Source organism: Coregonus clupeaformis, chromosome 1, assembly GCF_020615455.1.
Source record: "Coregonus clupeaformis isolate EN_2021a chromosome 1, ASM2061545v1, whole genome shotgun sequence".
In the NCBI taxonomy this organism is placed as follows: Eukaryota; Metazoa; Chordata; class Actinopteri; order Salmoniformes; family Salmonidae; genus Coregonus; species Coregonus clupeaformis.
The window spans coordinates 34125352-34136534 of NC_059192.1; the positions used below are offsets into that span (position 1 = coordinate 34125352).

The 11183-nt window shown below is 44.0% G+C and overlaps 1 protein-coding gene across 1 annotated transcript in view; it reads left to right on the plus strand.

Annotated features, from left to right (window-relative positions):
• The window catches only part of LOC121582383 (alpha-1,6-mannosylglycoprotein 6-beta-N-acetylglucosaminyltransferase B-like), a 44867-nt gene that overhangs the window by 18966 nt on the left and 14718 nt on the right, over positions 1–11183 (plus strand). Inside the window, exons 7-10 of the mRNA XM_041898129.1 lie at positions 5349–5516; positions 5953–6122; positions 6463–6594; positions 6810–6943. Of these exons, the coding sequence (XP_041754063.1) occupies positions 5349–5516; positions 5953–6122; positions 6463–6594; positions 6810–6943 (604 nt within the window). The remainder of the gene's footprint in view (positions 1–5348; positions 5517–5952; positions 6123–6462; positions 6595–6809; positions 6944–11183) is intronic.

Here is an 11183-nt window from a genome sequence, read left to right on the forward strand (position 1 = left end):
GGTGAGAGCACGTGGTGCGGAGACAGCTTCTCGCCACGCCACTTGGTAGGAGCGACCGGTCAGGTAGGACGCAATCCAGGAGTGAGCCGCGCCGGAGATGCCCAGCTCGGAGAGGGTGGAGAGGAGGATCTGATGGTTCACAGTATCAAAGGCAGCAGACAGGTCTAGAAGGACAAGAGCAGAGGAGAGAGAGTTAGCTTTAGCAGTGCGGAGAGCCTCCGTGACACAGAGAAGAGCAGTCTCAGTTGAATGACCAGTCCTGAAACCTGACTGGTTTGGATCAAGAAGGTCATTCTGAGAGAGATAGCAAGAGAGTTGGCTAAAGACGGCACGCTCAATAGTTTTGGAAAGAAAAGAAAGAAGGGATACTGGTCTGTAGTTGTTGACATCAGTGGGATCGAGTGTTGGTTTTTTTGAGAAGGGGTGCAACTCTCGCTCTCTTGAAGACGGAAGGGACATGGCCAGCGGTCAAGGATGAGTTGATCAGCGAGGTGAGGTAGGGGAGAAGGTCACCGGAGATGGTCTGGAGAAGAGAGGAGGGGATGGGGTCAAGCGGGCAGGTTGTTGGGCGGCCTGCAGTCACTAGTCGCAAGATTTTATCTGGAGAGAGAGGGGAGAAAGAAGTCAAAGCATAGGGTAGGGCAGTGTGAGCAGGACCAGCAGTGTCATTAGACTTAACAAACGAGGATCGGATGTCGTCAACCTTCTTTTCAAAGTGGTTGACGAAGTCATCCACAGAGAGGGAAGAGGGGGGGTATTCAGCAGTGAGGAGAATGTGGCAAAGAGCTTCCTAGGGTTAGAGGCAGATGCTTGGAATTTAGAGTGGTAGAAAGTGGCCTTAGCAGCAGAAACAGATGAAGAAAATGTAGAGAGGAGGGAGTGAAAAGATGCCAGGTCGGCAGGGAGTTTAGTTTTCTTCCATTTCCGCTCAGCTGCCCGGAGCTCTGTTCTGTGAGCTCGCAATGAGTCATCAAGCCACGGAGCTGGAGGGGAGGACCGAGCCGGCCGGGAGGATAGGGGACACAGGGAGTCAAAGGATGCAGAAAGGGAGGAGAGGAGGGTTGAGGAGGCAGAATCAGGAGATTGGAGGGAGAAGGATTGAGCAGAGGGAAGAGATGATAGGATGGAAGAGGAGAGAGTAGTGGGAGAGAGAGAGCGAAGGTTGCGGCGGCGCGTTACCATCTGTGTAGGGGCAGAGTGAGTAGTGTTGGAGGAGAGCGAGAGAGAAAAGGATACAAAGTAGTGGTCGGAGACATGGAGGGGAGTTGCAGTGAGATTAGTAGAAGAGCAACATCTAGTAAAGATGAAGTCAAGCGTATTGCCTGCCTTGTGAGTAGGGGGGACGGTGAGAGGGTGAGGTCAAAAGAGGAGAGGAGTGGAAAGAAGGAGGCAGAGAGAAATGAGTCAAATGTAGACGTAGGGAGGTTGAAATCCCCCAAAACTGTGAAGGGTGAGCCATCCTCAGGAAAGGAACTTATCAAGGCGTCAAGCTCATTGATGAACACTCCAAGGGAACCTGGAGGGCGATAGATGACAAGGATATTAAGCTTAAATGGGCTAGTGACTGTGACAGCGTGGAATTCAAATGAGGAGATAGACAGATGGGTTAGGGGAAAAATTGAGACTGACCACTTGGGAGAGATGAGGATTCCTGTGCCACCACCCCTCTGACCAGATGCTCTCGGGGTATGCGAGAACACATGGTCAGACGAGGAGAGAGCAGTAGGAGTAGCAGTGTTTTCAGTGGTAATCCATGTTTCCGTCAGCGCCAGGAAGTCGAGGGACTGGAGGGTAGCATAGGCTGGGATGAAGTCAGCCTTGTTGGCGGCAGAACGGCAGTTCCAGAGGCTGCCTGAGACCTGGAACTCCAGGTGTGTGGTGCGTGCAGGGACCACCAGGTTAGAGAGTCAGCAGCCACGCGGTGTGAGGCGTTTGTGTAGCCTGTGCGGAGAGGAGAGAACAGGGATAGGCAGAGGCATAGTTGACAGGCTGCAGCAGATGGCTACAATAATGCAGAGGAGATCGGAATGAAATGAACTAAACATCTGGGAAAGGAGAGAGCAGGCCTCCCTCACCCAAAAAAATATAACTCTCCCAACTTCCACCTCAGAAACTATAATTGTTTCACTGAACCACCCGAATAAAACTCTCCCAACTTCCACTTTAGAAATTAGAATTGTTGTAAACTACAGCAGACTGTTATCAGTAGCTGTAATTAAGTACAGCAGCTACCAACCACCTAACGTTAATGCCTCGGATAATGAGGTTAGAAAAACAGCTGAATGGTGGCAGCTAGCTGGCTCAATCACAGGTACTCTTAAGCATGAAATAACATTGGAAACAACTAACCACAGTTGCTAAAAGTTACCAGTAGCTACCCGCTAGCTAGCTAGCTAGCTTTGTTGGTCCAAGTAGTGGGTAAGCTAGCCTCGTGCTTCGCCGGGGTCCGCCGAATACAGTCCTTACCTACAATAATTACCTACAATAACCTACAATAACTACCTGAGTAAACTACCTATAATACCTAACTACAATACCTGCCTACAATCTAAATACATGGTTTAAGCTTTACTCAACACCATATAAGAAGCCAAGCTTACCTCCTGCTAGAGAAAACACAACCTCTCCCGTCTCTCTCCTTTGACTAACCTAATTGACAACGTGAAAAGAGGGAAGCCTGTACAGCAATTAACTTTTTGTCCTGAATACAAAGTGTTATGTTTGGGGCAAATCCAATACAACACATTACTGAGTACTGAGTACTCTCCATATTTTCAAGCATAGTGGTGGCTGCATCATGTTATGGGTATGCTTGTAATCGTTAAGGACTGGGGAGTTTTTCAGGATAAAAAATTAACGGAATGAAGCTAAGCACAGGCAAAATCCTAGAGGAATACTTGGTTCAGTCTGCTTTCCACCAGACACTGGGATATGAATTCACCTTTCAGCAGGACAATAACGTAAAACACAAGGCCAAATCTACACTGGAGTTGCTTACCAAGAAGACAGTGAATGTTCATGAGTGGCCGAGTTACAGTTTTGACTTAAATCTGCGTGAAAATCTAGACCTGAAAATGGTTGTCTAGCAAGGATCAACCACCAATTTGTGAGGGCTTGAAGAAGGGGGTAAATGTCATCAATAGATACATGTGTATTTTGGCTTATGGACAAATCAATAACCAAAAGCTAAACATTTTTTGGGATAGTGATATTTAGAGAACATGCCACGAGTTGATTTGACAAATACAGCACCAGTCAAAAGTTTGGACACACCTACTCTTTTTCTTTATTTTTACTATTTTCTACATTGTAGAATAATAGTGAAGGCATAAAAACTATGAAATAACACATATGGAATCATGTAGTAACCAAAAAAGTGTTACATTTGACATTCTTCAAATAGCCACCCTTTGCCTTGATGACAGCTTTGCACACTCTTGGCATTCTCTCAACCAGCTTCACCTGGAATGCTTTCACACCAGTCTTGAAGGAGTTCCCACATACGCTGAGTACTTGTTGGCTGCGTTTCCTTCACTCTGCCGTCCGACTCATCCCAAACCATCTCAATTGGGTTGAGGTCGAGGGATTGTGGAGGCCAGGTCATCTGATGCAGCACTCCATCACTCTTCTTCTTGATAAAATAGCCCTTACACAGCCTGGCGGTGTGTTGGGTCATTATCCTGTTGAAAAACAAATGATAGTCCCACTAAGCCCAAACCAGAAGGGATGGCGTACCGCTGCAGAATGCTGTGGTAGCCATGCTGGTTAAGTGTGCCTTGAATTCTAAATAAATCACAGACAGTGTCACCAGCAAAGCACCCCCACACCATAACACCTCCTCCTCCATGCTTTACGGTGGGAACCCCACATACGGAGATCATCCGTTCACCCACACCGCGTCTCACAAAGACACCGCGGTTGGAACCAAAAATCTCAAATTTGGACTCCAGACCAAAGGACAAATTTCCACCTGTCTAATGTCCATTGCTCGTGTTTCTTGGCCCAAGCAGGTCTCTTCTTATTATTGGTGTCCTTTAGTAGTGGTTTCTTTGTAGCAATTTGACCATGAAGGCCTGATTCACACAGTCCCATCTGAACAGTTGATGTTGAGATGTGTCTGTGACTTGAACTCTGTGAAGCATTTATTTGGGCTGCAATTTCTGAGGCTGTTAACTCTAAGTTCAATGCTGGGTCTTCCATTCCTGTGGCGGTCCTCATGAGAGCCAGTTTCATCATAGCACTTGATGCTTTTTGCGACTGCAATTTTCCGTATTGACTGACCTTCATGTCTTAAAGTAATGATGGACTGTCATTTCTCTTTGCTTATTTGTTCTTGCCATAATATGGACTTGGTCTTTCACCAAATAGGGCTATCTTCTGTATACCCCCCCTACCTTGTCACAACAAAACTGATTGGCTCAAACACATTAAGAAGGAAATAAATTCCACAAATTAACTTTTAAGAAGGCACACCTGTTAATTGAAATACATTGCAGGTGACTACCTCATAAAGCTGGTTGAGAGAATGCCAAGAGTGTGCAAAGCTGTCATCAAGGCAAAAGGTGGCTATTTGAAGAATCTCAAATATAAAATATATGTTGATTTGTTTAACACTTTTTTGGTTACTACATGATTCCATATGTGTTATTTCATAGTTTTGATGTCTTCATTATTATTCTACAATGTAAAAAATAGTAAAAATAAAGAAAAACCCTTGAATGAGTAGGTGTGTCCAAACTTTTGACTGGTAGTGTATAGCCACCCCTCCCCCTTTTTCAGTCTGTCACTCCTGAAGATGTTGTAATCAGCAATGTCCTTATCCGGGATCGATCCATTTATCCAAGTCTCTGTGAGAACCAAAATATCCGGACTCGTGTCAGTCATGCACCCAGATATCAAGAAGGTCCATCTTTGACATCAAACTTTGTACGTTGATATGTAACAACCCAACTACGCGATTTGAAAACAGCGGGGGTATCCATTTTTGTGGTATTTGAAAGAATATTACTGGACAAGCTTACCACAGTGGGCTTCCCAATTGTTTTTTTTTTTTATGGTCACAAGATTGTTACTGGCAAAACCCATCGGGATATGATTATCTGTAATAGTACGATGATAACGCTGTGAAATAGAGGGAATGGGATGAGTTACCTGAGCAGGAGTTGGGCTGCTTTTGAGTCAATGATTTATAAAAGCCTCCTCAATGTTGGCTGAGAGAACTTTTGCCCCTTTCATATTTGGATGCAAGCCATCCCTCAATCTAATTATTTATCTAATTTTAACTTGCATGCACTACTTTCGTACTACTATCATGTTGTTGTTCAATAATCCCTTTTTATTTCACACAGGCAGAGATCCGGACGACTCTGAGGCCGTTGTATGAGGTGTTTGGTGGAATTCAGGGTCCTGCAGGAAGGTTCATCCGGTCCAGGGTGGAGAGGCTATCTGCATGCTGGATAAAGGCAGGACACAGGATACGAGAGAACACCACTAAGACGACTTCACTGCAGAAGAGGGTGGGTTAACCACAGAAATCCTATTAAATTATGTTCTAATAGGTAATTCTATGGGGTTAACATACTTTGAAGTTCATCGGATTTCAAACTCCCACGTACTGCATCTATATTTATAATCCCCCTATCTCCTGCTGTAATATTTTAATGTCTTTAGTTATTTTTAGTTACTATTCCTTAGGATAGTCATAGTGCTTGCACTGATATGTTGGTGGGATGATTGCTGAATGTGTAATATTGAAGTGATAAAACCTCTATATACTCAAATAAGGCTGTGTTTTAAAAGTTATTTCTGTATGTGCCCCCAGGTGCTAGAAATATTTCTAATACCTTGATATCCAACAACATCGTGGCTTTGCGTATCCATTTAAATATATTGAACACTGATCTAATCATGAATAATCATCGTCCTCCAACTCCATGTTCTCCCCCTTTCTAGGTCCTGCTGTACCCGGGGGTCCTGTCTGGGGGTGCGGGCCAGCGGTTCGGGGCCATGGTGGATCGAGGGGGGCCTCTGGGGGAACTGGTGCAGTGGGCTGACCTCAGTGCCTCTCTCTTCATCCTGGGTCACAATCTGACCTTTACCACCTCCCAGAACCACCTGCACAGGTAACACACCATAGAAATAGAATTACTATAATGGGAATCCCCATTCAAGTCAATGTTCTGTGATGGATGGGTCAGCGGCCATATTAAGTGAACCCATAACCAGGAAGGCAAGCAGGAAGTACAGGATTCAAGGTGTGCTTTACACACCTTTTAATATAAATATGTCTAATACCTTGATATCCAACAACATCATGGCTTTTCATATCCATTTAAATGTATTGAAGACTGATCTAATCATGAATAATCATCATCCTTTGACAATTTAAAGCTCTCACAATGCATTGTCACTTTGAGTTCTATCTCACCATGACTGAGTGTTTGTTTGTGTTTGGTGGAGCAGTGTGATAGGTGCAGCCCCGGGCAAAGGAAGCTGCCCCATCCAGAGGCCCCTGCCCTTTGACCTTATCTATACAGACTACCACGGCCTCGCCCATCTCCAGGGAGCCATGGGGCTGGCCTTCCAACACTACCAGTAACGACACTTTGGTTAATTTTGTTAACACGTTGCATTACATTAGCCTTATTCCAAGGTACTGTAACAATAAATATCATTACAATGTAATTACCATGAAGCAAATTCGTAAGTACTAGATTCAAGACAGTTTTTCCACATCATTTCAAGTCACATAAGATAGTGTTCAACACTATGAAATAGGCCTATGATGATACATTTCTTCCTCTCTCCAGATGCTGCTTCCGAATCCTTGACTCTTTTGGTACGGAACCGGCTTTCAACCTAGGGACGTATGCCCGTAGCCACGGTTACAACACGCTATGGGGAAGCTGGCATCTACAGCCACTGCAGTACATGACCATGTTCCGTGAGTATACTGTGTGTGTGTGTGTGTGTGTGTGTGTGTGTGTGGGGGGGGGGGTTAACAGATGTGATCGTATGTGTAACAGATGTGATCGTACTTTGTAAGTAACTCTCTTGCGTTGTGTTTTTAAAGAAAGGAATGTCCAGCCAGAGATCCCAGTTGATTGGTGTTTATTTTGACGATGGAGACAAGGAAGCGCATTAGATGTGCAGGACAACAGTATGTTGAGGGCTGTAGATTAGTGATTTGTCTGTTAGCATGGAAATAACTGTGAATTAGCAGGGAGCTAATGTGACCATTACAATTAGAGCATGCTAGCTAACTCGCTCTTACAGCAATAACATACATTTACATTACATTTACGTCATTTAGCAGACGCTCTTATCCAGAGCGACTTACAAATAGGTGCATTCACCTTATAGCCAGTGGGATAACCACTTTACAATGTTTTTTATTTTTATTTTTATTTTATTTTTTTGAGGGGGGGGTTGGAGTAAAGGGGGGGTAGAAGGATTACTTTATCCTATCCCAGGTATTCCTTAAAGAGGTGGGGTTTCAAATGTCTCCGGAAGGTGGTGAGTGACTCCGCTGTCCTGGCGTCGTGAGGGAGCTTGTTCCACCATTGGGGTGCCAGAGCAGCGAACAGTTTTGACTGGGAGAACTTGGGAAGGTTGAACACCAGACGGGCTGCGGCATTCTGGATGAGTTGTAGGGGTTTAATGGCACAGGCAGGGAGCCCAGCCAACAGCGAGTTGCAGTAATCCAGACGGGAGATGACAAGTGCCTGGATTAGGACCTGTGCCGCTTCCTGTGTAAGGCAGGGTCGTACTCTCCGAATGTTGTAGAGCATGAACCTACAGGATCGGGTCACCGCCTTGATGTTAGCGGAGAACGACAGGGTGTTGTCCAGGGTCACGCCAAGGCTCTTCGCACTCTGGGAGGAGGACACAACGGAGTTGTTAACCGTGATGGCGAGATCATGGAACGGGCAGTCCTTCCCCGGGAGGAAGAGCAGCTCCGTCTTGCCGAGGTTCAGCTTGAGGTGGTGATCCGTCATCCATACTGATATGTCTGCCAGACATGCAGAGATGCGATTCGCCACCTGGTTATCAGAAGGGGGAAAGGAGAAGATTAGTTGTGTGTCGTCAGCGTAGCAATGATAGGAGAGGCCATGTGAGGATATGACAGAGCCAAGTGACTTGGTGTATAGCGAGAATAGGAGAGGGCCTAGAACTGATCCATCCTCAGTTTTCTCATATCTCTGGCAACTGAGTTAGAAAGGACACCTGTATCTTTGTAGTGACTGAGTGTATTGATACACCACCCAAAGTGTAATTAATAACTTCACCATGCTCAAAGGGACACCATGCTCAAAGGGATACATACAAAAGCACATCCCAGGAAGCCCGCAATATACAGTGCCTTCAGAAAATATCCACACCCCTTGACTTTTTCCACATTTTGTTGTGTTACAGCCTGAATGTAAAATTGATTAAATTGAGATTTTTGGTCACTGGCCTAAACACAATACCCCATAATGTCAAAGTGGAATTATGTTTTTCGAAATGTTTACAAATTAATTACAAATGAAAAGCTGAAAGGTCTTGAGTCAATAAATATTCAACCCCTTATGGCAAGCCTAAATAAGTTCAGGAGTAAAAATGTGCTTAACAAGTCATAATAAGTTGCATGGGCTCTCTCTGTGTGCAATAATAGTGTTTAACATGATTTTTGAATGACTACCTCATCTCTGTACCCCACACATACAATTACTGTATCTGTAAGGTCCCTCAGTCGAGCAGTGAATTTCAAACACAGATTCAACCACAAAGACCAGTGAGGTTTTCCAATGCCTCTCAAAGAAGGGTACCTATTGGTAGATGGGTAAAAAAATAATTGAACAGACATTGAATATCCCTTTGAGCATGGTGAAGTTATTAATTACACTTTGGGTGGTGTATCAATACACTCAGTCACTACAAAGATACAGGTGTCCTTTCTAACTCAGTTGCCAGAGATATGAGAAAACTGAGGATGGATCAACAACATTGTAGTTACTCCACAATACTAACCTAATTGACAGAGCTAAAAAGAAGGAAGCCTGTACAGAATAAAAATGTTCCAAAACATGCATCCTGTTTGCAACAAGACACTAAAATAATACTGCAAAAACTGTAGCAAAGAAATTAACTTTTTGTCCTGAATACAAAGTGTTATGTTTGGAGCAAATCCACAAAACCTGGTTCTGTCTGCTTTCCACCAGACACTGGGAGATGAATTCACCTTTCAGCAGGACAATAATCTAAAACATAAGGCCAAATCTACACTGGAGTTGCTTACCAAGAAGACAGTGAATGTTCCTGAGTGGCCGATTTACAGTTTTGACTTAAATCTACTTGAAAATCTATGGCAAGACCTGAATATGGTTGTCTAGAAATGATCAACAACCAATTTGACAGAGCTTGAAGAATTCTGAAAAGAATAATGGGCAAAAGTTGCAAGATCCAGGTGTGGAAAGCTCTTAGAGACTTACTCAGAAAGACTCACAGCTGTAATCGCTGCCAATGGTGCTTCTACAAAGTATTGACTCAGGGGTGTGAATACTTATGTAAATAACATTTTAGTATTTCATTTGAAATACATCTGCAAAAATGTCTAAAAACATGTTTTCACTTTGTCATTATGGGGTGTTGGGTGAGACAAAAAATCTATTTAATCCATTTTGAATTCAGCTGTAACACAACAAAATGTAGAATAAGTCAAGGGGTATGAATACTTTCTGAAAGCACTGTATATATACACAGTACCAGTCAAAAGTTTGGACACACCTACTCATTCAAGGGTTTTTCTTTATTTTTACTATTTTCTACATTGTAGAATAATAGTGAAGACATCAAAACTATGAAATAACACATTTGGAATCATGTAGTAACCAAAAAAGTGTTAAACAAATCAAAATATATTTTATATTTGAGATTCTTCAAATAGCCACCCTTTTGCCTTGATGACAAGGTCCCCTGTAGCTCAGTTGGTAGAGCATGGTGCTTGCAATGCCAGGGTTGTGGGTTCGTTTCCCACGGGGGGCCAGTATGAAAAATGTATGCACTCACTAACTGTAAGTCGCTCTGGATAAGAGCGTCTGCTAAATTACTAAAATGTACAAATGTAAATGACAGCTTTGCACACTCTTGGCATTCTCTCAACCAGCTTCACCTGGAATGCTTTTCCAACAGTCTTGAAGGAGTTCCCACATATGCTGAGCACTTGTTGGCTGCTTTTCCTTCACTCTGCCGTCCGACTCATCCCAAACCATCTCAATTGGGTTGAGGTCGGGGGATTGTGGAGGCCAGGTCACCTGATGCAGCACGCCATCACTTTCCTTCTTGGTAAAATAGCCCTTACACAGTCTGGAGGTGTGTTGGGTCATTGTCCTGTTGAAAAACAAATGATAGTCCCACTAAGCCCAAACCAGAAGGGATGGCGTATCGCTGCAGAATGCTGTGGTAGCCATGCTGGTTAAGTGTAGCCACCAGCAAAGCACCCCCACACCATAACACCTACTCCTCCATGCTTTACGGTGGGAACCCCACATGCGGAGATCATCCGTTCACCCACACCGCGTCTCACAAAGACACGGTGGTTCCAACCAAAAATCTCAAATTTGGACTCCAGACCAAAGGACACATTTCCACCGGTCTAATGTCCATTGCTCGTGTTTCTTGGCCCGAGCAGGTCTCTTATTATTATTGGTGTCCTTTAGTAGTGGTTTCTTTGCAGCAAATCGACCATGAAGGCCTGATTCACACAGTCCCCTCTGAACAGTTGATGTTGAGATGTGTCTGTGACTTGAACTCTGTGAAGCATTTATTTGGGCTGCAATTTCTGAGGCTGGTAACTCTAATGAACTTATGCTCTGCAGCAGAGGTAACTCTGGGTCTTCTATTCCTGTGGCGGTCCTCATGAGAGCCAGTTTAATCATAGTGCTTGATGGTTTTTGCGACTGCAAACATTTTTCCGTATTGACTCACCTTCATGTCTTAAAGTAATGATGGACTGTCATTTCTCTTTGCTTATTTGAGCTGTTCTTGCCATTATATGGACTTGGTATTTTACCAAATAGGGCTATCTTCTGTATATCTCCCCTACCTTGTCACAACACAACTGATTGGCTCAAACGCATTAAGAAGGAAATAAATTCCACAAATTAACTTTTAAGAAGGTACACCTGTTAATTGAAATGCAT